Source organism: Meriones unguiculatus, chromosome 3 (assembly GCF_030254825.1).
Source record: "Meriones unguiculatus strain TT.TT164.6M chromosome 3, Bangor_MerUng_6.1, whole genome shotgun sequence".
In the NCBI taxonomy this organism is placed as follows: Eukaryota; Metazoa; Chordata; class Mammalia; order Rodentia; family Muridae; genus Meriones; species Meriones unguiculatus.
Window position 1 is genome coordinate 102,854,771 of NC_083351.1, and position 25,928 is coordinate 102,880,698.

The 25,928-nt window shown below is 38.9% G+C and overlaps 1 protein-coding gene across 1 annotated transcript in view; it reads right to left on the minus strand.

The window, feature by feature from the left end:
• Positions 1-25,928, minus strand: part of Dnah5 (dynein axonemal heavy chain 5) — a 256,569-nt gene that overhangs the window by 78,123 nt on the left and 152,518 nt on the right. Inside the window, exons 48-53 of the mRNA XM_060378798.1 lie at positions 17,353-17,475; positions 16,618-16,831; positions 14,986-15,209; positions 12,546-12,744; positions 10,352-10,524; positions 3,311-3,441 (exon numbers count right to left, since the gene is read on the minus strand). Of these exons, the coding sequence (XP_060234781.1) occupies positions 3,311-3,441; positions 10,352-10,524; positions 12,546-12,744; positions 14,986-15,209; positions 16,618-16,831; positions 17,353-17,475 (1,064 nt within the window). The remainder of the gene's footprint in view (positions 1-3,310; positions 3,442-10,351; positions 10,525-12,545; positions 12,745-14,985; positions 15,210-16,617; positions 16,832-17,352; positions 17,476-25,928) is intronic.

A 25,928-nucleotide genomic window follows, 5' to 3' on the forward strand; every position in this document is an offset into this window, starting at 1 on the left:
AATTTTTTTCATACAAGTCTTTGACTTGCTTGGTTAGGGTCACACCAAGCTACTTTATGTCTTTAGTGGGTATTGTGAAGGATGTTGTTTCCCTAATTTCTTTTTCAGCCCTTTTGTCCTTTGCATATAGGAGGGCTTTTGATTTGGGGGGTCACTCAGGAATACTATCATATCATCTGCAAATGGTAATACTTTGACTTTTTCCTTTTGAATTTGTATCCCCTTGATCTCCTTTAATTGTCTTATTGCTCTAGCAAGGACTTCAAGAACTATGTTGAAGAGATATGGAGAGAGTGGGCAGCCTGCTTTCTTACACTATTTGGGACTACCTGCCCAGAGGCAGCTCCACCCACAGTAGGCTGGTGCCACCCACATCAATCTTTACTCAAGAACATGTTCTATAGACTTGCCTACATAGAACCTGATGAAGGCATTTTCTCAATTTAGGTCCCCCTTTGCAAATAACTCTAACTTGTATCAAGTTGACAAAAAAAAAAAAAAAAAAAAAAAAAAAAAACTAACCAGCACAGTCATGTGTCACTATTCCTAGAAGACTACTAGAGACACAAGGACTAAGTGATTATAAAATTTTTTAAGATAGATACAGTTCTCCCATTAAAAGAGAAAATGGGGGTGAGAAGTAGAGAACAAAAACAATTGATAAAAAGAATGCATAGCTCATCTCATCCAGCTTCTTGAAAGGATGGGGGAATTACTGTCCTCAAATATAACCAATGGTTTTGCATCCTAGTCGGGAGGCTCCAGGGTCCAGCCTTGGACAAACATCTTTGGCTTATGGAATTAGATGGTCTTTAAGGTGAGGAAGACCTTGCCTCTCCTCTCATTGGTAATGGATCATTTTCAGTGTGACAAGCAGAGGAACAAATTTGTCACCGTGAGAGTTGTAGGTGTTTACTGAGCCATTGGGTTGCAGCAGGAGTCACACTTGACTAGACACCTGAATTGATTGCAAGTCCTGCAATGCAATCAATCCCCTACTCTGACTAATGTCAGGCAATTTGCGGGCTCTCTGAACTCCAGCTGCAAGATGGACTACTACTACCTAACCTCCTAATAAACTTCTTTAGAAAATCCAATTAGCCCAGATATGCAGAGGTGATTTAAAAACAATAAGGTTTTATACAAATGTTGGTGACAAAAATATGAATCAAATCGCCTTCCTGTGTAGGTTATCTGTTTCCCTGCTTGGCTTACACACACAGGCTGTTATTATACTCATGGTAACAAGGGCTATCTCTGTCATCTTCCTACATGTATTAAACAGCAATCTTTGGATTTATTCTCCAAAGAGAGTCCTATAATTCAGACCAAGTATGACAACCTCAGCTTGAATAACAGGATCTCCAACTCCAATATTTAATAACTTTCAGGCTCCAAGATAGCAGCAGGTGCATATGGGTCTCTCTCAGTGAGACAGGTCAATGGCACACTTCCTGCAGATGCCAGGGAAGTAGTGCTTCCTGCCCCCACTAGTCTGAATTAAATACTACTGAATTCATCTCAGCTAAACTCTTTAAACTGGCTTTATGAAACTTAGTTTGGCTTTTCTGAGTCACCTCTTATGTTTTCATGTTCACAGTTCACTTGCTAATGCAGTTTTCTACCTATTGCACATACAAGTGTGCACACACACCTGACATACCTTGAGTGCCTACTCTTTATGAATAGTGACCATCTATATCATTCTGTATCCCCAAAGAGAGGATTATCAAGAAGAGCTCCAGTTTGCTAACAATCTCCTGTATTTCCATCCTCCATCTTTCCCTTCCTTCATCCACTCCTCATAGTAACATCTTGTCTTGCCTAAACCCTTAAGATAGTTTTATAACTATGCCAGTTTTCCTTCCATCCATTTGCCAGACATACAGATATCTCACACACATACATACGCACACACACACACACACACACACACACACACACACACACAGCTTTACTGGTAACCCATCAGTGCTTTCCTATTACTCTGTGATGCTATATGAATTCATTACTATACCTTTAAATACCTCCATGATTAATTGCATTCCCACTTGCCATCTCACATTCCACATGCAGACATATGTGATTCTCCCAGGATCAAATGTAACTTGGCATAATGTTAACTTCACAATGCCAGTGTTTTTGCCTAGAAACTCAGAGGTTCTTCTTCTAGAATTCCTACTCAGATGCAGGTTTCCTTTTTAACATCAGTTCTTCTAGAAGGCCTTTTCTGATGTGTCTGCCTTTATTTCCCTATTAGACACAATAGCACCTCACAAGCCATATTCTGTTGAGTAAAATTCTCATCATATGTCTCCTTTGAATTGTTAGAAGCACCATGATATCACTGACTGGACTTATCTATGCTGTAATGGTTCAGGACTGTCTCCCAGAGACCCATGGGTTAGTGGTGTCATTGGGAAGTAACAGAACCTTAGAAAGTGCAGCTAGTGGAAGGAAGTTTGGTCACTGTGCCTTGGGGCTGTTCTTGAGGGGGACATTAAGATGTTCTTTCATGTTCCTCTTTCTCTCCCTCTATATCTCCATCTCTCTTTTCCCCGTGTCCCCATCAGTGTGTGTGTCTGTCTGTCTATCCCTCCATTTGTCTCTCTGTCTGTCTGTGTGTGCGCGCGTGCGTGCGTGTGTGTGTGTGTGTGTGTGTGTGTGTGTGTGTGTGTGTGTTGTTCTCCTTAACTACTTCTTTTTCTCCTTTGTTTCCATGAAGTGGGCAGTCTTGCTCTACCACACACCCATGAACTGCCAATCATGATTTTTCCCTCACTGCAAATCCATAGAACAACAGAGCTAGTCAGACATTATTTAAAACCTTAAACCAAAATAAAGCTTTCCTCCTTAAGTTGATTTTCAGTGATATTTCCCTAGTAACAGGAAGCTGACACAATCCTGTTCCCCCAACTAGAGTTGAGTGTCTACTCAATATTTAACAAATACCTTAAAGTGTTTGCATGGATGTATTTTTTATCTATTTCTCATTGCTGAAATCTGCATTAAGACTTACAATATATGAATGTCTTCTAAAATGTACAAAGGATAGATTTAATGCTTATACTACATACAAGATATAAACAAAGAAGTAGCAATGCTCTGTTGTAAGGGGCTGAACTGTTTAAAAAAGCAGGTTTCTAATAGAAAACATCCTTATCCATAATAAAGGTTAAAAGGGGAAGCTGTTTTCAAGGAGGAAAACTATTGTGATTCTTAATGTTCATAAAAAAATTCATTCTTAACTGCTGGTGACTTCTGAAAATCTTTCTTAAAATCCATTTTATGGTAACATAAAAGCCCTTACCTTGTCAGAGTGATCTGGAAAGAGGTATAGCCAGCAATGAACGAAGCCAACCTTGTCAGGCTCTGTTTTCCTGATCCGCCCACACCAACCAAGAGGGCATTTCCCCGAGGAGTGCGAATGACTCGGGAAATCTATGATATAAAGTAGAAAAGACTTATCTGTTTCAACATGTAAGCTCACCATTATATTTTGCACTTGGTATAAAAGAAGGCCAAAAACAAGTAATAACTGATGGGACATGGGAAATTAGCTCTCCCAGTGATGAACCAACCCTCTTATTGGTTATCTGATACAAAGTGGTCAGCCCTGAAACCATAAGTACACACACACAAAATGGATTCAAAAGGCCGTATTAAAATATATGCATACATCTATATGTTTGCAATAATAATAATCAAAAAAGGCTATCAATTTAAAAATGGAAAGACATTAGAGAGAGTAGAGGGAGAGTACTTGGAGAAATAAAAAAGAAAATGATATAATTCTATTTTAATAAAAATATTTTTAAAATAGTAAATAAAATATTTTTTAAAGGCCAGATAATCATTTGGAACACAAAGGTGTCTCAGGGTCAGAATAGAAAGCTGTACTGCTTAAGACAATGGAGCCCTTCTAACTATGACAGAACTTGGGCTGCACCACCTGGTCGCAACAGTAAGGCATGCCCTCACGATCCCATAAGGTACCAACATATTCCAGATTGAGGCTGACTCTGCTTACAAGAAGAAAACTAAAGGAGACTTTGATGTGTCCTTTTAGCATGTGCAACCTAAAGCAGCATGCTAGGAAAGACAGCAGAATGCTCAGACGACACCTATCCTCAGAACTTAGAGCTGGCCACTGACTACAATACTATCCACACGTGAACACAGATAGCTTCAATCACAGGGAAGATAGCTTAAGTAACAGAGATGATGGAAGGAAATGTGCATAAACATACTACTTGGCAAGATGGTGATTTCCAAGTTTTTTATCAAGAAGTGATAAAATATAGGTCAGGCATCTTCTCCACCCTGCTCAGCAGACACAGACCATGCCCAGTTGCCTCCTGGTAGTAGTTCATTAATTTAGCTTTCCTTCTAGACAGGATCCAGGAAAGAATTCTCAGTAATCATTTCACCTTCTGTGCAAGCCCTTTCCCTCCAAAAATATACATTTAACTTAGTACTGCTGTAAAATTTCCCTTAGTCCAATGACAGCAAGAAGTAAGGGCTAACCATAGCTCCTGCTAACCCTTGCTTTCCATCCAGACAAGGTTTTCTTAAGCATCCTTCTTCAAAATTTCTGTCTCTTAACTCAGTATGTTCCATTCCTGTTTGGAATACTACTGACTTTGCACCCAATACTCCAAACTTTAAACATGTGGGAAAGGAACTTGATCTGCCTGCCTCTGTATTCACCTTAAAGCTGGAGACATCTGTGTCCTTCAGCTTCTCTAGCTTCCTGCTCACAGCCTACCTAAGTCTGTGACTCTATAGAGGCAGAGAGCTGCATGGGTCTCCTCACACCTCCCTTTGGTGTAAATTCAAACTGTTGAAGCAAGACAGATAAGGAGCAACCCTAACTACACTAGTACGTTCTGACGTCCTTTGGTTGCCACTTCGCAGTGATAATCCTGTCCTGTTTCATGTGTAGGAATATATTAGAGGATTATGTAAATTTGTGTATTTGGTTTTAAGAAATCTTCATTGTATTTTTACCTGGAACTTGACTAAAGTATTAAATTGAAATTTCCATTTCCAGTTTCTGCCACAATAAATCCTCACAAAATTGGAAGGATGAACAGATACATGGACAAGTAAATAAAAGGTGTTAAAGTGAAATTAAAACACAAGATCATCCTTGTTAATATCAAAGATGCTAGGAGAAAAAGCACTCAAGGGAGACCTTTAAATGGGTTACATTGTCCAATGTGTAGACTGAGATAAAGATGTTCATGTTTTCATTTCATTAGCAAATGTGTAAAAAAAAAAATAATGCTCATTATCCTTGTAGCACTATGTCCCTGCAGCACTATGCTCCTGTTGACAGGAAATGTTTGAGTGTCTGAGAGAGAAAGCAATGACAACACTGGGATCAATGAACTCCATGGAGACATCACTGCTTCAGAGAGTTGAGTTCAGGTATGTGACTTGAATTTAATCTTGGTCTTGGAATATGACAAGAAGAAGTTCACAAAGAAGGTGGCTTTCTGGTTGTGGACCTGTGTGGAGGCACACACCCACAATTCTAGCAAAAGAATAGAGGGGTCAAGGCCACCCTTTGATATATGGTTGAGTGCAGGGCCAACGGAGCTACTCAACAAAGGCTTTCTTCTCTTCAAAAACAAAACAAAACACAAGGAAGGAAGGAAGGAAGGAAGGAAGGAAGGAAGGAAGGAAGGAAGGAAGGAAGGAAGGAAGGAAGGAAGGAGATAGAGGAGGAAGGATGGTGGACAACAGGTAAGACACAAATTATGAGAATCAGCAAAAGCCTGAGATGACCAGGGTTGGAACAGGAAATAGAAGTAGACGAGGCTGCAAAGTGTTGGGGACACACAGGGACATGTTTAAATTCCAGATAATTTGCCAGAGTCTTGTGTATTTGATCATCTCCCAAGAATTTCATCAGGAAAGACTGAAGTGACTCAAGAGGAGGTTTGCCTTCATGGAACTCATTGTCCATGGGAAGTAAATACCCAAATAACCGAAGGGAATTCATACTAATGAAGTATTCTGGACTTAGGTGTATTTGAACATAAACAGTCAATATTTCTAAATTATTCACTAGGCAAAATGTTGTGCATGGGTTGAGTACATTATCAGGGTCATGATAAGCCATTGACTCTGTAGTTTAAACTCACACACACACACACACGCACCCACGCACAAAAGACACATGTATCACTTTGGGATGTCTATTGTTGAAATATGGCAAGCCCTCAACCCTACACAAAACTACTGGCCCACTCATCTGCTCTGAGGTAGCTTGGGCGCAAGGATGATACCCTCCATCCCCTTGTTCCTTGTCATCTGAGAAGTCAGGAGAGCTGACCCTGCCTCTTGCTGATGGCGGCTTTGGGTGGGCTAGCCACAGCAGTGTTGGAGACCTGACCCTGCTGGTGCGGGAAGGCCAGCAGGCTGACCAGCTCAGTTACCACCCAGGCCCAGATCCAGAGCTCTGTGCTGGCCCACCCTAACATCTACATCATCTGTGAACTATTGGAGCACATGGTCCTGTTGATCCAAAACTGCTGGATCTCCATGACACAGGCAACAACAGGGTAACAGGAAGGAGTCCTGGTGAGGATTCAATACTAACAGTGTGACAGAAGCCAGATCTTGAACCAGACCAATGACTTGTTGCAATGAACATTTGCAAGGTAAAATGTGTGGACAGAGGGGTATACTGTGGGACACACTGTGACATGCTGCAGCTTCCACGAGATGTTTTCTATGCTTTGCTTTGGTTATTTTTGTTTATTTATTAATTTCTTTGGAGGAAGGGTGCAAGGGTGAAGGACAGATCCAAGGGGTTGGGGAGATAAGTGGGACTGAGGTGCAAGACATGAAACTCACAAAGAATCAATAAAAAGTTAAAAAAATACAGGAAACTAAGGAATGCTGAGAGTGGGATAAACAGTCTTCCCCAGAGAAGACCATACCAATTGGTTATCCAATACTAAACATTCATTCTTGAAAGCATACATACAAGTAACATGACACAGACTGAGCAGTTTGTGATTATGAATATCCATGCATAAATATATATGCACATCCATATACGATTGAAAGAGAGCAAAGAAGGGTACATTGGAGGGCTTGGAGAGAGGAAAGGGAAGGGAAAAGTAATGTAATTGTATTATAATCTCAATTTTTAAAAAATAATATTAATAAAGATACATAGCACAAAGACATAGTCTGCATTTTTTGAGTAAAAAATGTAAGCTGTGAGCTGGACCACAGATCACAGCCAATTGGACACAGATTTTTACCTCTTTTCTGTCTCTGACTTCTGTCATATCATATGACTAGGTCACACACATCAAAGCTCATGTTCTCATGACCTAGAACTTAGAGGTACTGAGCACACACATATATATACACACACACACATACTTAAGAGGGAGTCAGCCTAGAACACAGTGAGGGATGCAAAATTTTGTCTCAGATGTTCTGGATATGTATTCTTAGACCAATTCCAAGCTATCAAGCTAGTGAATGAGAACCAAGAAAAAGACCCTCAAAGCTGAGCCACTGTGCCTTCCATGGCATGCTCAGATAAATGAAGAAGGCTTACTGTTTATGTTGCAAAACAGAAAGTGAAGCCATTTTGAAAGACTGGCAAAAATACTCACTAGCAGTGTTAACAATGGGAGAACAAGACCATGTCTTCAGCAGACTCCTTTACAGGATGTAAAGTGTTGGAGGATTTTTTTTAATTATTATTTCTTTACCCACCCTTTATTTTAACTGTTCAACATAGCCAAAGTTCTATTCTTAATAAAACATCAACTTTTTTATTAAGATTTATTTATTTTATGTATATGAATGCTCTGTTTTTACACACACCAGAAGAGGAAATCAGATTTCATTACAGATGGTCATGAGCCACCATGTGGTGTTGCTGGGAATTGAACTCAGGACCTCTGGAAGAGCAGTCGGTGCTCTTAACCATCTTAACCAGCTGAGCCATCTCTCCAGCTCCAAACATAAACCCTTATCCAACTATAACTTTGAGGTTCATTTCATACTACTATTTACATTAGAATTTGGAAGAACATTGGGCTTTGTCATTCAGTCCATACAAATGTCACAAATTCTAAGAATTCAAAGACACCAATCTATGTGCCCTCATGCTAAAGAGACACAATTGCCAAGCAGTCTTTCTTCCTCTTTGTCCCAGGCTCACTTCAACCCTGCAGAAATACCCTTGCCCTCATTTGGAGAAAATACACAGAGAGCAAAGCCCAAATCACGGGAAAGGCTCTGTGGATGTGCTCTCAAACCACCTCCACTGCTCAGATCCAGCAACTATTAAACGAGGCAACTTGCATCCCCGAGCTCATTCTTTTTTTTAAAAAAAAAACACCATTTTATTACTCATTATTGGGAACAACACGAAATGTGTTTTATCTCCACTATATAAATATTTAATTAGCATGTTTTTAATTAAATTTTTATTTTTTTAATATTAGTTACAGTTTATTAACTTCTGAGCTCATTCTTCACACTTAAAACTAAATGACTGGCTGACTCTTTGACCACCTCCCCCTGAGGGGGCCAGGAGCAGCCTTACCTGGCCACAGAGGAGGACAATGCAGCCAGTCCTAATGAGACCTGATAATCTAGGGTCAGATGGAAGGGGAGGAGGACCACCCCTATCAGTGGACTTAGAGAGGGGCAGGGAGGAGATGAGGGAAGGAGGGTAGGATTGGGAGAGAATAAAGGAGGTGGTTACAGCTGGGATACAAAGTGCATAAACTATAATTAATAGAAAAAAATTAAAATTTAATGAAAAAAAAACAAACGATGCAGAAGACAGCCTGTTTTCTAACTAAAAGTATGTAGTCTGAGAAAGTAAATAATGTTGACGAAGTAAGAAAATAGATGGCATCTATTAAATGGAAAGTCTAATGACATAGATAAATAAGGTCATGTATGTTTTGGTATATATATATATATATATGCATGTACACACACACACACAAACACATATATTTCCAACATTTGGGAATGGATCAACCGTCTTATATGGCAAAGTAGCATGAAATTCTATGTACCTGGTCAGATTCATTGAAAAGAATCTTCATATTATCCTTTCTTCTTTTTTTTTTAGAACTATTAGCTTTGATTACAAAGTACATGTGATGGCTAATCTTTACTTTGCAATTTGAGTGGATTTTTATAGCCACCACAGAAGTGCATGTCTAAGACTACGGTGAAGGGTTTTCTAGATTAGGTTAATTGAACAGCAAGACCCATTCTAAAGGTGGGCATCATCATGCCCTGGGCTAGTGTCCTAGACTATGTAAGAACTGGAAAGCCAGCCGGGCACCAGCATACTGTTCTCTCTCTCTGCTTCCTAACTCAGCAACGTGATCAGCTGCCTCAAGTTCCTGCCGCCAATAGACTGTCCTCCTTCAAACTGTAAGCAAAAACAAAACAAAACAGATCCTTCCTTCAGCTATTTATAGCAGATATTTGGTTATAGCATCAAGCAAAGCAGATGATGCAATCAACACATGTAATAAAAGTCACTCAAAACTAATTAAAATGCATGATTTAATATTATCAAGTAAAGGAACACTGTTGTGCAACCATTGATGCCACCTGCTTGCATATCTCTTTTCTTCAGGCAAAACTAAAATTCTTTTTTATTATTATTATTATTAATTACACTATATTCACTTTGTATCCCCCTCATCAGCTCCTCCCTCCTCCCCTCCCAGTCCACCTTCCCTCCCCCTTCTTCACACATGCCCCTCCCCAAGTTCACTGATAGGGGAGGTCCTCCTCTCCTTCCTTCTGATCTTAGTCTATCAGATCTCATGAGGAGTGCCTGCATTGTCATCTATGCACTGACATCCCATTTCTTTCTTGATCCGGCTCTGACTTTCTCCATTCTACTTTGATCTCTGTGGATGATTTCACTGAGTGCCTACTCTGAGTGGAATGCTGTGGTATTTGCCTCACTTATTTCACTTGACGTCATTGAAGGTTAGACACTACTTCAGAGTGCTGTTCTTTACATGATGTAGATAAACAGACTTTAGTCTTTGAACTCAAATAAACCACATACATCCTGTGCAGCAAAAACACTGAGCTAGAAGCTGAATATCAACACTGAATAAAATTCTCACATCGCACATTGGAAATATACATGCTCTTATTTTAAGCCTGTAGCATGTGAAATGTTGCATTCAGCTTATAAATTCAACTGGAATATGACAGCGAGATTACATTTAAACTCATAGGAAGAGAAAATGAAGACGGGGGCAGTATTCTGGGTGAAGCCAAGTGTCTGTCACCTCCGACAAACTCCTTGGTGAAGCTACTGTACCTTGACTAAGTGGACCATTGCATCTAGGAAGAACACCATGTCCAGGCCAGTGCCACGGATGCTCTCATTATAGAGCTGCAGGAACATGCTCAGACGCTCGCTCAGGTGATTAAGGGATTGGATTGGCTCATAAAGTTTTGGCATTTCAGTGTCAGCCTCTTCAGAAGTTTCACCTTGGCAAGAAGCAATAAGTTTTCTTCAAATCACTGGACTTGACTACTTCTGCCTACATTAACACGCTAACAGGGGCTACAATTTAATATTAAATAATATTTTATCAAAATACCATATTGTAAACTTTTAAGAAAACAGAAAGCAGGTAATAGTAAAAGTATTGTGATTTTCATAAGCAGATATTCTTTCATGTCTAGAAAGAACCAGTTTTAAACAATGTGTTTTTTAATGATAACTCACAATTAAACCCTGTGTCTTGAAGATCATGCTAGAGACATGAGTCTAGCAGCTGAAATGAAATAGGTACTTAACATCAAAATCATGATGCAGGACTTTTTAGTAGGTATGTGATAAAGAAACTCTCTTATAAATGTTCAGTTGAAATGTCAAGAAATAGTGTTTTGAAGTCACAGGCCATTACACTTTTTTCTGTGGCCCTTGCTACACCCCAGATGGAGGGAGCAGTTGCGCTTTGCACCTTTAAAAGCTCTCTCTACACAGGCTCGATCCTCAATTTTCTTTTTCAGTTGGCCTTGCCAGGTTTTTCTACATGCTTGAGCTGATTCACAGGAATCCGGGATGTTCTCTTGTAGCTGTTGCTCAGAAACTTTTGATGTACCACACATACTGTCACAGCCACATATCAGAGATGCTGTAGTCATTCCAACCATTTAGAAGACATAAACTACATTAGGCCAGAGTGCCCTATAAGTCAGTGATGGCCTTAGCTCCTGCTGTCTCTGGCTCCAAACTTCTGGGAAAACAGGCTTGTGTCTGTGCTGCTTGTTTATGAAGCTTTTGGTGTCTAAAGCTTTGTGTGTGGTAGGCAAGCAATGTACTTATCAACTGAGCTACATCCCCAGTACCAGCAGCCTTTTTAAATTTTTATTGATTCATTAATTACAGTTTATTCACTTTGTATGCCAGCTGTAGCCCCCCCTCATGTCATCCCAGTCCCACCCACCCTTCCTCTTCTTCCCCTATGCCACTCCCTTAGTCCAGTGATAGGGGCAGTCCTCCTCCCCTTCTATTTGACCCTAGACTATCATATCATATCAAGGCTGGCTGCATGCTCTTCCACTGTATCCTGGCAAGGCTGACCTCCCATCCCCCACCCCAGGAGTAGGTGATCAAAGAGCCAGCCACTGAGTTCATGTCAGATTCAGTCCCTGCTCCCCTTACTAGGGAACCCACATGGAAACTGAGTTGCCTATGATCTACATCTAAGCAGTAGGTCTAGGTCCTCTTCATGCATGGTCCTTGGTTGCCACATCAGTCTCTACAGGTCCACCTGAACCCAGATTTTTGTGGCACTGTTGGTCTCCTTGTGGAACTCCTGTTCCATCCGAAGTTTTAGAAAGGGTTTTTAATGAAGAATAATATTCGTTTTAGCACAGGTTAGTTCTGATACGAAAGTTAGGGCACTGTCTATTCCCATAAATAAAAAGAATAGATCTCTACTTTTCATGGAACCAGTCACAAAAGGGAGACTGTGAATCACTCACTTCTTCTAAGTTATATACACTGGGTTTCTCATGTGATTCAGATACCTGTATGAGAATAACCATTGCCAATTTTGCTGACTTTTATTTGGCAGTGATGGTGGTCTGCAGATGCCTAGACATTCCATAGATAACACTTCATTTTTTTCCCCAGTTTCCATGATGTGATATTCACATTTCTATCTGCCAGCATGAAGGCAATTAGATACGAGAGATTCAGCCAACAGATATAAATTTTTTCTCCCTGCCTCTGATGAGCTGCGAGTCCTGGGCATGTTCCTCCTTCCTACCACTTCCTATCACCTTTAATATGCAAAAGAGATCAACATACTAGTAATTCACCTTTGAACTCGCTGATTTTGTACTGACCCACTCTTCCTGTACCTGCTGAGTACCTACTTGTCCCTGGCTCTTTCCTGCACAGGAAATGAATCTCTGTAAAGCATAAACCTTCTACCATTAGATCTCCCTTGGGTGCCACCTTTTGGAGAACTTCACACTCCTCCTCAGTAGTTTACCTGTAGCCTCTGGTGCATCCCTCAGGAAATCCACAAAGTAAGCATCAACTCCACAATCTACCACCGGTGTTTTCTCTTCACCAAACTCCTCCTCTACCAAACTGACTAAAGCCTTATCAAACCAGGTCACATCACCGGACGTGCTGAAGCGGTCAGCTATCACCCGTTTACATTCATGCTTCCACAGCCTGAGTAGGTTCTGTTGAAGACATAATTAAATGCATCATTAATTCCTACTGTGCCATAATTGAGGTTGCAGGCTGAAATGCCATAGAGCCTCATTTCGCTGGCTTTCAGATACAAAACTTTAAAGATACAATATGCCCACATTTCAATTTGAATTGATATTATCCAAGAATAATAAAGGGAAATCGAATTTATCCTTTTGGAGTCTTAATTAAGAAGAACATACTCCTGGATGAAAACATTACAGATTTATCAGATCAATCAATCAACAAACTATCTGATGTTGTGTGAAAAGGTGTTCATTTGTTATTAAATTGGTTACAATGGTTCCTTTCATGGGCCATTTATAGTGCAATATACAGTATATGAGGAACTCACATGTATACAATATTATAAGGGATATTTAATTACAATAAATAAGGAAAATTTGTTGCAAAAATAAATCTGGCATATCTAAATGAAAAAAATTATGGACCAAAATTTGCTGGTAGCTGGGAAAATTTATTAAACAACATCCCTATTCTACATCAAGAAAATAATATTTGATGAATTTCATTATTTATTGGTTTGATTATGTATTTCATGGTTTAAAATAATAGTAGGAATTATTTACCTTTCAAGACAGGTTTCTTAGTAATGACAAAAAGCTTTTGGTTTCCAGAATAAAAATATTCTGTTAAGAAAAAAGTTTACTATACTATCAATTGCTTAAATTGTTTGTATTGACCTAAAATAAGTGACCAGAATGAAGACTGAAGAATAGTAGGTAAGAATGACATTCCACAATTCCATTAGTTTGTTAATGACACTACAAGAGGAAAATGCAACCTGAGAGCAGGCCAGGTGGCTCAAAAAGTAAAGGTGCTTGTCATGGAAGTTTCATGACTTCAGCTTGATCCCTAGAACCCACATCAAAGTGGAAAAGGAGAACCTCCTCCACAAAGTTGTCCTCTGACCTCCACATGAGTAATATATTTAATTTTTTAAATCAACTTAAAATATTCACTTCTGCTAGACTAAAGGTCAGTTTTGTCATATGGATTATGAGCTTCCCCAAAATTTGTGTGGTTTTCAAGTTAGCTAACTTGGCTATTGGTGAGGATCGGTGCAAAGATGAGGGAATCTGAGAGAGAATACATGACATCATTACTGATTATTCCGTTACTAATTCCACCCTCTGAGTGCTTTGGTACCAATACTGCTGAAGCCAGTTGCCAAACTACATCCCCATCTCCAGAAAGGCCAGAAAAGAGGCCATCACTGACTTAAACTGAGTAGTCATGCTCTGAAGGCAAAAGACATACTTGATTTTTAACCTATTTTTCTAGTTTGGAGCGAACTGTCATATTAACATACATCCACAAATGCTCATTTTGGATTTTGTAATAAATGAACTGTCTACTCTGTTGCCTCTTTTCAATTGTAGCAAAATAAATAATTCTTTTACTTTATCTAGTTACAAGGAAAAACCATGGGTGGTTAACAAAAAAAAATGGTTTCCTTTTATTCTGACTGCTTATTTATAAATATAATTACATTTTTAAGTTTAAGAAAATGAAGCTTAAAGTATGTAGGCTACTATGAATAAACCCAGTCATAATTGTACCTACTGCTTTTTAAAGAAAAATAGCATATTATGAAAAAAAATTAAGAAAAAAAAACAGTAGTGTCTTCTGTTGTAGTCTGTGATTGATATCCACTCTCAACTTGACAGGACCTGGGGTCACCTAAAACACAAGCCCATGCCTGCATGAATCACCTAGATTGGGTCAGTTGAGGTGGAAAACCCCCTTAACTACAGACAGCATCATCCCGTGGGCAGAGATCCTGGACTGAGTGCCAGCATTCAGAGCTGTCTGCTTCCTGACTGTGGGTGCTTTGTAACCAGCTGCCTCACACCCTGCCACCATGACCTTCCCTCTAGATAGTCTACACATTCTGAGGAAGAGCCAAAATAAATCCTTCCTCCACTTAAATTGCTTGTATCGAGATATTTTACTACAAGAATGGGAAAAGAAACTAATATGTACCCCGTAGACAATAATTGTGTCTACTATTTCCTTCAATATAAATTAGCTTAACTGACATTATAATTCAAATTTTCTAAAGTAATATTTAGTTTTTCTTTTACGGATGTTAACCAGGGATGAAGAAATGAATACTGTACCAAAAAGATCTAATTTTTTTTCAGACTCCACATAAAAATTAAATTTAATCATAGCAATGTGAACTGTTTTTCTGTCTTCTCACTTACATCTGTGTCTTTGATGACCTCTGCAGTGATGTTCAGCATACCCTGCCAGATCCTGGAGAGGTCTCGAAGGTTAAACACATAGTGAAACTTTGCAGGTGTTGGGAGCATCTTCACTTTAGTCATCTGCCACAGGCGGCGTGTCAAGGCTACCAGCTTCATCACTGTATCCTGCACTTCCTCGGAGAAGCCCCGCTGGGTACAGTAGTAGCCAGCCGCAATCACACCTGGCAAGACGGAAGACCATTGGTTCTGACTAACTGCTCAACTCAGTTCAGAGAAAAAGCGTGGCAATGCAGAATTTGCACAAATATGCTCATATATTTTATCAGATGGCCACGCATTAAAGATGATCACATCCATTCATGGTCTATTAATTTTTCAGATACTCAAAAACCAGTTATATATTTAAGTAACTCAGCATTCCAAATATCAGTGTCAGTTTAAAAGTAGTTTTAAAATAGTTGGTTTAAAAATAGAGATAAGCGGCTCAGTGGAAGGGCAGTTGCCTCTTGAGTGTAAAGTTCTCGATTCTATCTCTAGTAGAGCTAAGTAATAACGATTATAGTAATAACAACAACAACGATAAAGAAAACAAACACTGCTGAAAACTCTAAATGCACAAAGTATTTTTAAATGAGTAACGGTGATAAATATATAAATTTGACATTAAAAGATGAGATGTTTTCCTGGGTCTTCTAGAGTTCCCTCTTCTGTTGCTGACTTCTCTTGCATTATAAACTAATTTCCCTTATGCATAACATTTTCCAGGCAACAAAGAATAATTAAAAGTGATAGTAGTCATTCCTTCTCATCTTCCTGACTTTCCCCAAATTTAGATAATTCAAATGTCATTTGGTCTCCAAATCTTTCCACTGCTGTGACTGAAGGCAGAGTGCCGTCACATTCTCCCAGCCTGGGGTGATAAGATGACATTTTATTCTGCCAGAAATTAATTAGGGTAATCTTAATGAGTTTTGTGTCAGTTTCAGTTTGTGGAATTACAAATTCATACCAACAGAAAGTTGTTCATAACTTCACACTCTTTTTCTGCAAAGAGTAATTCCAAAATCAGTAAAATTAGTTTTTCATTGCTCAAGTAAATATACTTGGCTATATATTTTTTTAGTTAGTAGCACTTCAATTAAATTGTCTCTGAAGAACTATGTACTTAATCCATCAATAACTGACTACAATTCTGTTGAGTTCACTGATGATCAGAGAGGAGTCTCTTATCCACTTTGGACACTGTTATTCCTATGGCAAAATACTCATTATTTGGGTTAGTAAGTGTATCAGCCACGTGGTCTACATAAAGGAATATATAGGCTACCCATGTGAAAACCAACTCCTGTATGTGCCATGTTCAACTTCCTTACTTGAGAAGGTGGTAACTGGTAGTTAAATGAAAATAATAATAATAATAATAATAATAATAATAATAAACAACCAGAAAATATGCACTAACGCATCTACCTCCATAAATACCTGTAATTATTCACTGTAGGAAACAAAATAAGACAGTGATAAGGCTGCAGTCTAAGGAGCCTCTCACACTTTCTGTTGACCTCTGGGGTAGATACTTGCTGAGAGTAGGTATCCCTCTTTTCCCTTGCTCTCTAATAACCATTTTACCAAAGATCTTGTCCATGGAAGCATCCGAAGGCAAGGTACAGTTGAATATGGAGAACTGTCTCTTCAATCGCTGCGGTATGTCATTGCGTCCACCCCCAGGATGGATCATGGCTGCCAAGAACTGGATGTCCACAATGCTAGTAAACTCTCCAGGCTTCTCTAGGTTATAGAACCCATTTTGCTCCATCAGCTGTCGGACAATCTCATTAGTAACCTAAGAAAAATAACTCTGAGAATTAAAATGGCATTCTTGCTTGCAGCTATTCAGAATCCCCAGCAGCCGTGTAAAAGCCGGGTGTGCTTGTGCGCATGTCAGACCTGGGGCTGGGGGTTGAGACAAGCAAATGCTGGGTGTAGCTCAGTGTCCAAATAGTCTACCAAAATGGTGAGGCCTAGATTCAGAAAGACCGATCTCCAGAAAGGTACAGAGTGGTAGAATACAACCTCTGGCCTCACAATTAGTCACAGGTTAGTGAATCTACACACATAGAGAGAGACACACACAGAGAGACAAAGAGACAGAGACAGAGAGACAAAGGCGGGGACAAATGGACAAATAGACAGCAGACAGCCAGACAAGACAGACATGTTTCTAGAACCTAATCCCTAAACTCATGAACCGAGTTTATTGTAACTCAGAAACTGCAAGCTGAAAAAATATTTTAAAAATTATCAATGGAAGAACAAATCAACCACAAATTAGCAAAATAAAAACATACAGTAGGCTCAGTATACCTGATCACCCCATTCATTGATTACTGGCATATTCAAATCATCAATAAATATGGCCATTTTCTTCCCTGCAGCAGGACCATACGTTGTGCCCATGCGTTTATCCACATAGCTCTCGATTGTCCTCTGTTAAGCAAGAACACCAACAGAAACATCTGTGAAGCATCTCCTAAGACCTGATCAACTACTGCGAATCAACAAAACTAGAACTTTTCAACTGACAAGACTTACTTATAAAAAGCCAAAATACCCTCCTTAACTTTAGCAAGCTAATTAGTGCTGAAATTATTTTGCTTAACATTTATAAGCTTTAAAAATATGATTTCATGGGGGCTGGAGAGATGGCTCAGAGGTTAAGAGCACTTGCTGCCCTTCCAAGGGTCCTGAATTCAACTCCCAGCAATGACATGGTGGCTCACAACCATTTATAAGGAGATCTGGTGCTCTCTTCTGGTGTGCAGGTGTACATGCAGGAAGAACACCGTATACATAATAAATAAATAAATATTTTTTTAAATCTGACTTCATTTACCATTTAATAAAGTTCTAATCAACGTAAATTCTGAGTAGATGATGTTTTTCTGTTTATTCATAAGGATTTCTTTTCATTTCCTGGCATCTATACCAATGACTCCTAACTTCAGTCCTGTAAAAGTTTTGTCACAGTCAGAGATATTGTTAAATAGGGCTATATTGTCTAATGAGCGTCTTAAGTCCATAGCCTGAGCTGTACAGCCTGCCTTTGACTGAAGGCTGTTACAATTCCAGTGGGGTCCATATGATCCAGATTCCCTGCTGTGGAGCAGATGCAGCCACAATGATTCTTTCCCATTCCACAAAACAGCATGAAGAACAAAGCCCACTGTCTCTCTCACTCTACTCCTTAGCGGGAGAAGAAGCCGTACTGTACTCTACAAATCAAAAGCAACGTAAAAAAAAAAAATCAAACCTTTTTAGTGGAGTCTTGAAAGGAGTGGGGAGAGTATACAAGAAAGATCTCAAACTCATTTCTTATTTATTCTTTGAGAAGTTTCTACAGTATATTTTATCATATTCTTTCCTAATCCCCAACTCCCTCCAGATTTCCCTCTTTATCCTCCCAACTTTGTGTTCTTTTTCTATCTTAAAAAGAATTTCAGAGTCTTGACAATGGCAATACATTTGTTTCCACGTCTGTCCACAGTGGCTTAGAAACAAGCCATTAAACCATTACTGAAAAAAAAAAAAGGTTAGTTTGCTAACCTTTGCCTTTTTCTTAGGTCTCACCAAGAAACAATCTACAGCAATAATCATTTGTGGTTTTGAGGATTAGCTTATTTTGTATTGCTATTAATAGTTAACAACTACACTTAAGTAAAAATAAATATATAGGTCAACTAATTGGAAATTACCATACAAGAAAAAACATGAAATGCAAAGTTCCCTAACTACAAGCTCAGCGTTCTAAAGTCTTCAAGTCATTGCTACAACTGTAGGATCTACTCATCCATGACTTTAAATCATTTTAGAAGTGTTATGTACATGCATTCTGAGTGAAAGAATAATACAATAAAAATGAGTTCTTCTATCCAAAATTGTTTTGTTACATCCTGTAAAGAACAAACCAGTTAAAATTATTTTTATAACCACTATATAACTATAAGATGTGCTGAAATATAAGGAAATGGTTATATACTTGCCTCCAGAAATACTCAATTTAATTGCAAATTGTAAGCTTCCGTCATTTTAATAAGCAATAGGAAAAGATGTGAAAATGTTTTCATCATTTTCAATAGAAATACATGTAAATATATCATAGCTCATTCAATTATAAAACAAATCCCCCATGAAATTATATAATAGAAATGAGACTTTCATATTCCCCTGACAGAACAGCATGCTTTTTAATGCACTAGGTTAAATTTAGCTCTGCTTTTCAATGAATTTAAATGCCTAAGCCAATTACTAACCTCCCGACAACCCCCTATGGCAAACCAGAGACTCCCAGACATCCTATGTCTATTAATGAGAACTCTTTGTCATGTGAAGATTTTGTTGTATGGAACTTTCCAAGAGCTAAAACTCCGTAGGTGGGATAATTAGAATAATACAGGTAAGACCCACACACCTGCACCTTCTCCCTCATCATTATGATCCTAATTTCTTCTAGATGACAGGAAATAATAAATGCATTACTTATCATAAAACTGGCTATGCTGACAACAACAAAAAGAAAGAGGAAATGAAAGAATTTGTAAATGTGGAGCTATTTTGTAACATTTCTCAAATTTCTGACCACTGAATAATTTCCTAATCAATTTTCCAGTTAGAAAAAATTGAAAAGTTTTGTTGATACTAAGCTGGTATCAACTATGTAAGAGCTGTGGAGGAAGCACCAATGGTTAAATGCTTGTCATGCAAGCATGAGATCTAAGTGGGGAGGCAAATGCTTGTGATCTCAGTACTGAAGAGGAGGGTAGAAGCAGGTGCCTGGTGATTTCTTAATACTCTGCCTTTCTTATTTGGTGAGCTAGAGACCTTTGAGACACCCTGTTTCAAAGTGCAAGGTGGAGGCCCACGTAGGAACAGCACATATAGGCCACAAATACAGGCCACACAGATGTACATACAACTCCACACATATGTGCACCTGAAAGCACATACAAACACTAACAGATGAATGAATACTGAACTTCCCCACTTGGATGTCCCCACAGCATCATGAATATCAACCTATAGCTCCAAGTAGGTGTATTCTATTATTTAGTTACCATCTGTTCCCCACTCTAGGGTGAAATGCTACATGCATCCTACCTATAATACTCCTCATTGTACCTTTAGTATCTAGAAAATTACCTGCGACCATGTACATTTGATACATTAGTAAGGAAATTCAGGAGTCCCAGAGTCATGTTTGTTATGTCTCTATCTCCTTCAACAACTTCCATTCAACCGATCATAAATTTTGTCTAACCGCAATGTGAATGAATCCATGTGTTCTATTTCACTCTCACTTTTGCATCTTGAGCCAGTCAACCTTCCTCTTGAATAGTTACTGTAACCCTTTCTGTCAGATATCATTTAAAGCAGTCAGCAATCTTTTCCATCTTCATCTCTGCTTTATGGTCAGGTTAATCTTTCAAAAGGGTGATATAACCCTGCCTACTATTCCAATGGATTCCCATGAATGACCTACAAGGAACTGCATGATGTTAGCTGCTTACCCTAGAAATTCCTCCTCAGTCTCTGAACTTAGATAAAAATACCTTTATATTATATATGTTATATAACATATATAATATAATTATATATAAATATACAAATATATTGTATTTAATATTATATCTTACATATTACATAATTATATATTATATGACATAATGTATTTATACTATAGTGCTAATATAATATATTATATATCTGAATTCAGATAATAATAAGACATGTACTATGAAATGTTGCTTATCCTATAGTCTAGGTTATAGTGCTAATTATGGAAACCTTGTTCACATACTCCTAGAGATAAAACCTAAAACATCTCCCAGGATGACTTGTGGTAGCCAAAATGTCTTGTGAAACAATTTTTCTTTTATTAATGCCCTTCCATAAATGTTACTTTGTTAACCCAGATACTGATTTTAAAAGATCTTAAATCTTTTGCAGAAGACTGGATGCTTTTTTGATAATCAATACAACAACCATACTCTGAAATTGGAGCTTATAATCACCATGATTTCCCAAATAACATACCACTCAAACTTATAGGACACAATGAAAGCAGTGCTAAAAAGAAAGTTCATAGCACTAAATGCCTTCATAAAGAGATTGGCGTCCTGTTCAAGCCACTTAATGGCACACTGGAAAGCCCTAGGGGGGAAGAAGAAGAAGAAGAAGAAGAAGAAGAAGAAGAAGAAGAAGAAGAAGAAGAAGAAGAAGAAGAAGAACAAGGAGAAGAACAAGAACAAGAACAAGAAGAACAAGAAGAACAAGAACAAGAAGAACAAGAACAAGAAGAACAAGAACAAGAAGAAGAACAAGAAGAAGAACAAGAAGAAGAACAAGAAGAAGACACACCCAAGAAGAGTAGATAGCTGGAAATAATCAAACTCAGGGCAGAAATCAATAAATTAGAAAGAGAGCAAGTCAAAGAATCAAAGAATCCAAAAGTAGAATTTTTTGAGAAAATCAACAATATTGGAAAACAATTGGAAAATCAACAATTTGGAAAATCCTTATCCAAACAAACTAAAGAGCAGAGAGACCCTATTTGAATCAACAAACTAAGAAATGAAAAAGGACACATAACAACAGACACTGAAGAAATCCAAAGAATAATTAGGTTTTACTTTAAACGCCTATAGGCCACAAAATTTGAAAATCAAAAAAAAAATTGGACAATTTTCTTGATGGCTAAGGTCAAAAACTCAGGTGACAGCACATGCTGGTGAGGATATGGGGAAAGGGAAAACTCTTCCATTGCTGATTGAAGTGTAAACTTGTACAACCACTTTGGAAATCCATCTGGTGCTTTCTCAGACAATAGGGAATAGTCCTACCTCAAGATCCAGCTATACCACTCTTGGGCATATACCTGAAAGATGCTTCATCATACAACAAGGACATTTGCTCAACTATATTCATAGCAGCTTTATTTATAATAGCCAGAACCTGGAAACAACCTAGATGACCTTCAACCAAAGAATGGATACAGAAATTGTGGTACATTTACACAATGGAATATTAATAAGCAATTAAAAACAAGGAAATCATGAAACATGAAATTTGCAGACAAACAGGTGGAACTAGAGAAAATCTTCTTGAGTGAGGTAACCCACAACCAGAAAGACACACATGGAATATACTCACTTACAAGTGGATATTAGCCATATAATACAGGGTAACCATACTATAATTCACAGACCTAAAGTAGCTAAATAAAAAGGAGGACCCTACGGAGGATGCTTAATTCTCATTCAGAAGGGCAAACAGGATAGACATCAGAAGAGGTTGAAGAGGCCTACCATAGATGTCTTCTGAAAGACTCCACCCAGCAGGGGATCCAAGCAGAAGCTAAGACTCACAGCCAAACTTTGGGCAGAGCACAGGAAGTCATAAGAAAGTGTGGGGGAATAGAAGGACCCAGAGGCACAGGAGCTCCAGAAGAAGCTACACAGTGCCAACAAATCTGAGCCCATGGGGGCCTGCAGAGACTGATACACTAACCAAGGACCATGCATGGGGAGGACCTAGACCCCCTGCTCAGATGTAGTGGATAGGCATGTGGGAACCTTAGTAAGGGGAGCATGAGCTGTCTCTGATATGGACTCTGTTGCCTGCTCTTTGATCACTTCCCCCTGGTGGGAGGACCTTGCCAGGCCACAGAGGAAAACCATGCAGGCATTCCTACTGAGACTTGATAGGCTGGGGTCAGATGGTAGGGAGGAGGGCACCCCCTTCAGAGGAATAGGGGAGGAGGGTACTGGAAAGAAAGAGGGAGGGTGGGGTGGGAAAGAGACAAGGGAGGGGGCTGCATTTGAGATATAAAGTGAATAAATTATAAAAAATAAATTTGAATTAAAATAATTAGGTGGTTAGAAAATCAAGTGGGCTTAGGAATGGAGTGAGGACAATTCTCAGTAATCCATCTGAAATATAAGACTGAAAGCTCAGAGCAGTTCAGTTTTCTGAATAAACTTCACAGTAGACAGTTCAGTCTTCATAATTCCTAGATATCATTGAAACAAATGTCAACTCTTCTCTTATACAAAGTAGCCAATTATTCCATTATATTCATGTGTATAATTTTTCTACCATAATCATACCTTTATCCTCTGTGATTCATAGTACTTATATTATATCATAAGCAGTGTTTATCACATCAAATTGTAGATGTGTCTGCTTCTCTAACCAGAAAAAAAGAAGGAAAGAAACTTTCGCTGGAAGGGCTTTGTTAGATCAAACGATTGTTCATTGGTAGTTCTGGGAATAGCCCTTCATTCGCACAACAATCCCTGTGAGTGAGTGAGTGCAAATCTGCATAATTTGCAAAGGCTTTATGTCACAGCTCTCACGGGGCTTAGAGTCATAAAAAAGGTTAAACTGTTTCTCCCACTTATTAGCTTTGTGGCTTCATCTATTTCTTTTTTTTTTTAAGTCACAATCCAGAATCAATAAAACACAGAGAATTAAACATAAGTGATATATGAAAAAGGAAGTAAAAGTTTAAAGTTATTGTTAAAATACAACGATGTTTTTATTATTTTGGTATGAATGCCATTCAAGTAGTTAAGTCATTTTTTATAACTATCACATACAATTGAATTGAAATATAAATTTAATTGACTTTGATTCCATCTATGCATAATATATATCTTAAATATAAAAATTAAGAGGTTTTGCTCTTTATTTAAAAACCTACAGCCCAAATAATAGAATGTAAAATTTGATACTAAAACTGGAAATATTTAAATGCATGTCAGTTCTAATATCAGATTTTACATTTTAAATTTACTTGTAATTTTTTGTTTTATTTGCTTTGGTATGAGGGTGTCAAGTCATCTGGAGCTGGAGTTACAGACAGTTGTGAGCTGCCATGTGTGAGCTGAGTTGAACCCAGGTCCTTCGGAAGAGCAGACAGGGCTCTCAACCTCTGAGCCATCTCTCCAGCACACAGATTTTACATTTTAAATCCCCCATGAAATATTGTATATACATCTGTCTATCATCCACCTTCCCTTTCTTTTTTACTTTTCTTTTTCCTCTTTCTTTCTTTCTTTTTCGTTTTTGTTTTTGTTTTTGTTTTGAGACTGGATATCACTGTATAACCCTGGTTGGCCTTTTAAACTTTGTGAATATAAGACTGTTTTTAATAATTTACAGTGAAGTGCAAAGAGGAATTTCAGGTGCTAGCTAGTCATATCCTTAAAAGCTACAAGTAAAATAAGCACATTACTGATAAATCAGTTGTTAATTTTAAGGTAGATAAAGAAAATCCATAGGAAAAAGGCAAGAGGGTGCTATGAAAAGCACAGCAGTTTATGGGACCTGGCTTTTTTGGAGCACCTGAGCCTTATGGCCTGAGGAGCCTGCCCAGAGCAAGAGTAAGGTCAAGATGTGTGCAAACCCAAACAGTCTCATCTTGAGGTCGCCAGGAGTAAGACCATTTCCCTCCCTGTTCTGGGCCTGCATGCCCCAGTGCATGTAGCCTTGTGACCCCACCTCTGCCACTCCTGAGATAATCATGTAGGCTGGTGGTTTCTTGGTAAACTTTCTATTTCCTTATAAGGATAAGACCAGCTAGCACCTGGGATTCCTCGTTATGCAAATGAAGCATTCCCAGCACCTCAGCCCCAGCCAATGATGTTCAGTCACCCCAAAACCTCTACCCACTTCTCCAAGGTTGATATAGCCCTCATGACCCGATAAAGGAGAACTGATTTACTGAAACCCAAATTGGAGAAAGCTGTTTCTCCTGCATTTACCATGGAACCGAAGTCCTGCTAACCTACCCTCCCAATGAAGCTTCCTTCCAGCCTGGTGTATGGATACCCCACCCCGAGGGAAGAAGTAGGCCTGGGCCAGCAGGTTACAGATCACACTTTGCTACCAACCAATGAAGAGTTAGTATAAATAGTGAAATTTGACATGTTAAATGTGTGTCAGCATATGTTAGGAGTCTCCTTTGGAAACTAGGGTCAAGTTGCTGTGAAAGAAAAAAAATCCTCTACACAGAAGAGAAAACTTTAGGAAGCAAAAATGGGCCTGAACGGGCTTGAAGGACCCAGCTTCATGAGCATCAGAGCAACCCAAGCTCTCATCACCTCTACATATGGGGATGATATTGGAAAAGATGTAAAATGTGTTGGCAGGCCTTATGATTATCATTTTCAAAGTAAAAATTTATGGATATAAAATTATTGTTATATTAAATGAGGGACAAAGGCAGGATACGAACTGTATAAATTGTAATAAACGATAATTTAAAATGTATGTTATTAAACCACCCAGGGGCACTAAGTGCTGAGCCATGGTAGTGGCTACACAACACTTCCTGGCAGGCACCTAGACACCCCATTCTGCAGCCACAACTGGATTCCTGGGTACAGCAGCCGCAACACTACTGAGCTGTCTAAGCGCACATTTGGCTCAGCAGGTCCAATCCTGCCAGGAGAGAAGAGGAGGAACCTCTGTGCATTTCGATTTGACCTGCTAGAGAGTGAGTGCACCCGCAAGTGCCTGCAGAGCCCCAGATCCAGGGTGCTTCTAAGCTAGCAACCAGATATCAGAAATCTCCCACTCACACATCCACTGTGGGAAACAGAGGGTTTCTTGGGACAAGTGAGCCCTGGCTCAGTGGAGCTACCAGCAGCATTTAGGCAAATAACTCCTGGAGCTCAGTTAGAGATGATTACCAGTAGCCTGTAGGCCACTGACCTTCTCAGTGAATTTGCTGATGTTGTCATCACCAGCGCATGTGATAACTTCAACACCCATGACCCCTTCAGTGACCGCAAAGCACCCCTCCTTCACACTGAAGGCCTCTACATTCTCTACCATTCTGTTCTTCAAGACAAACTTCCACGAATATGCACACGCCCATT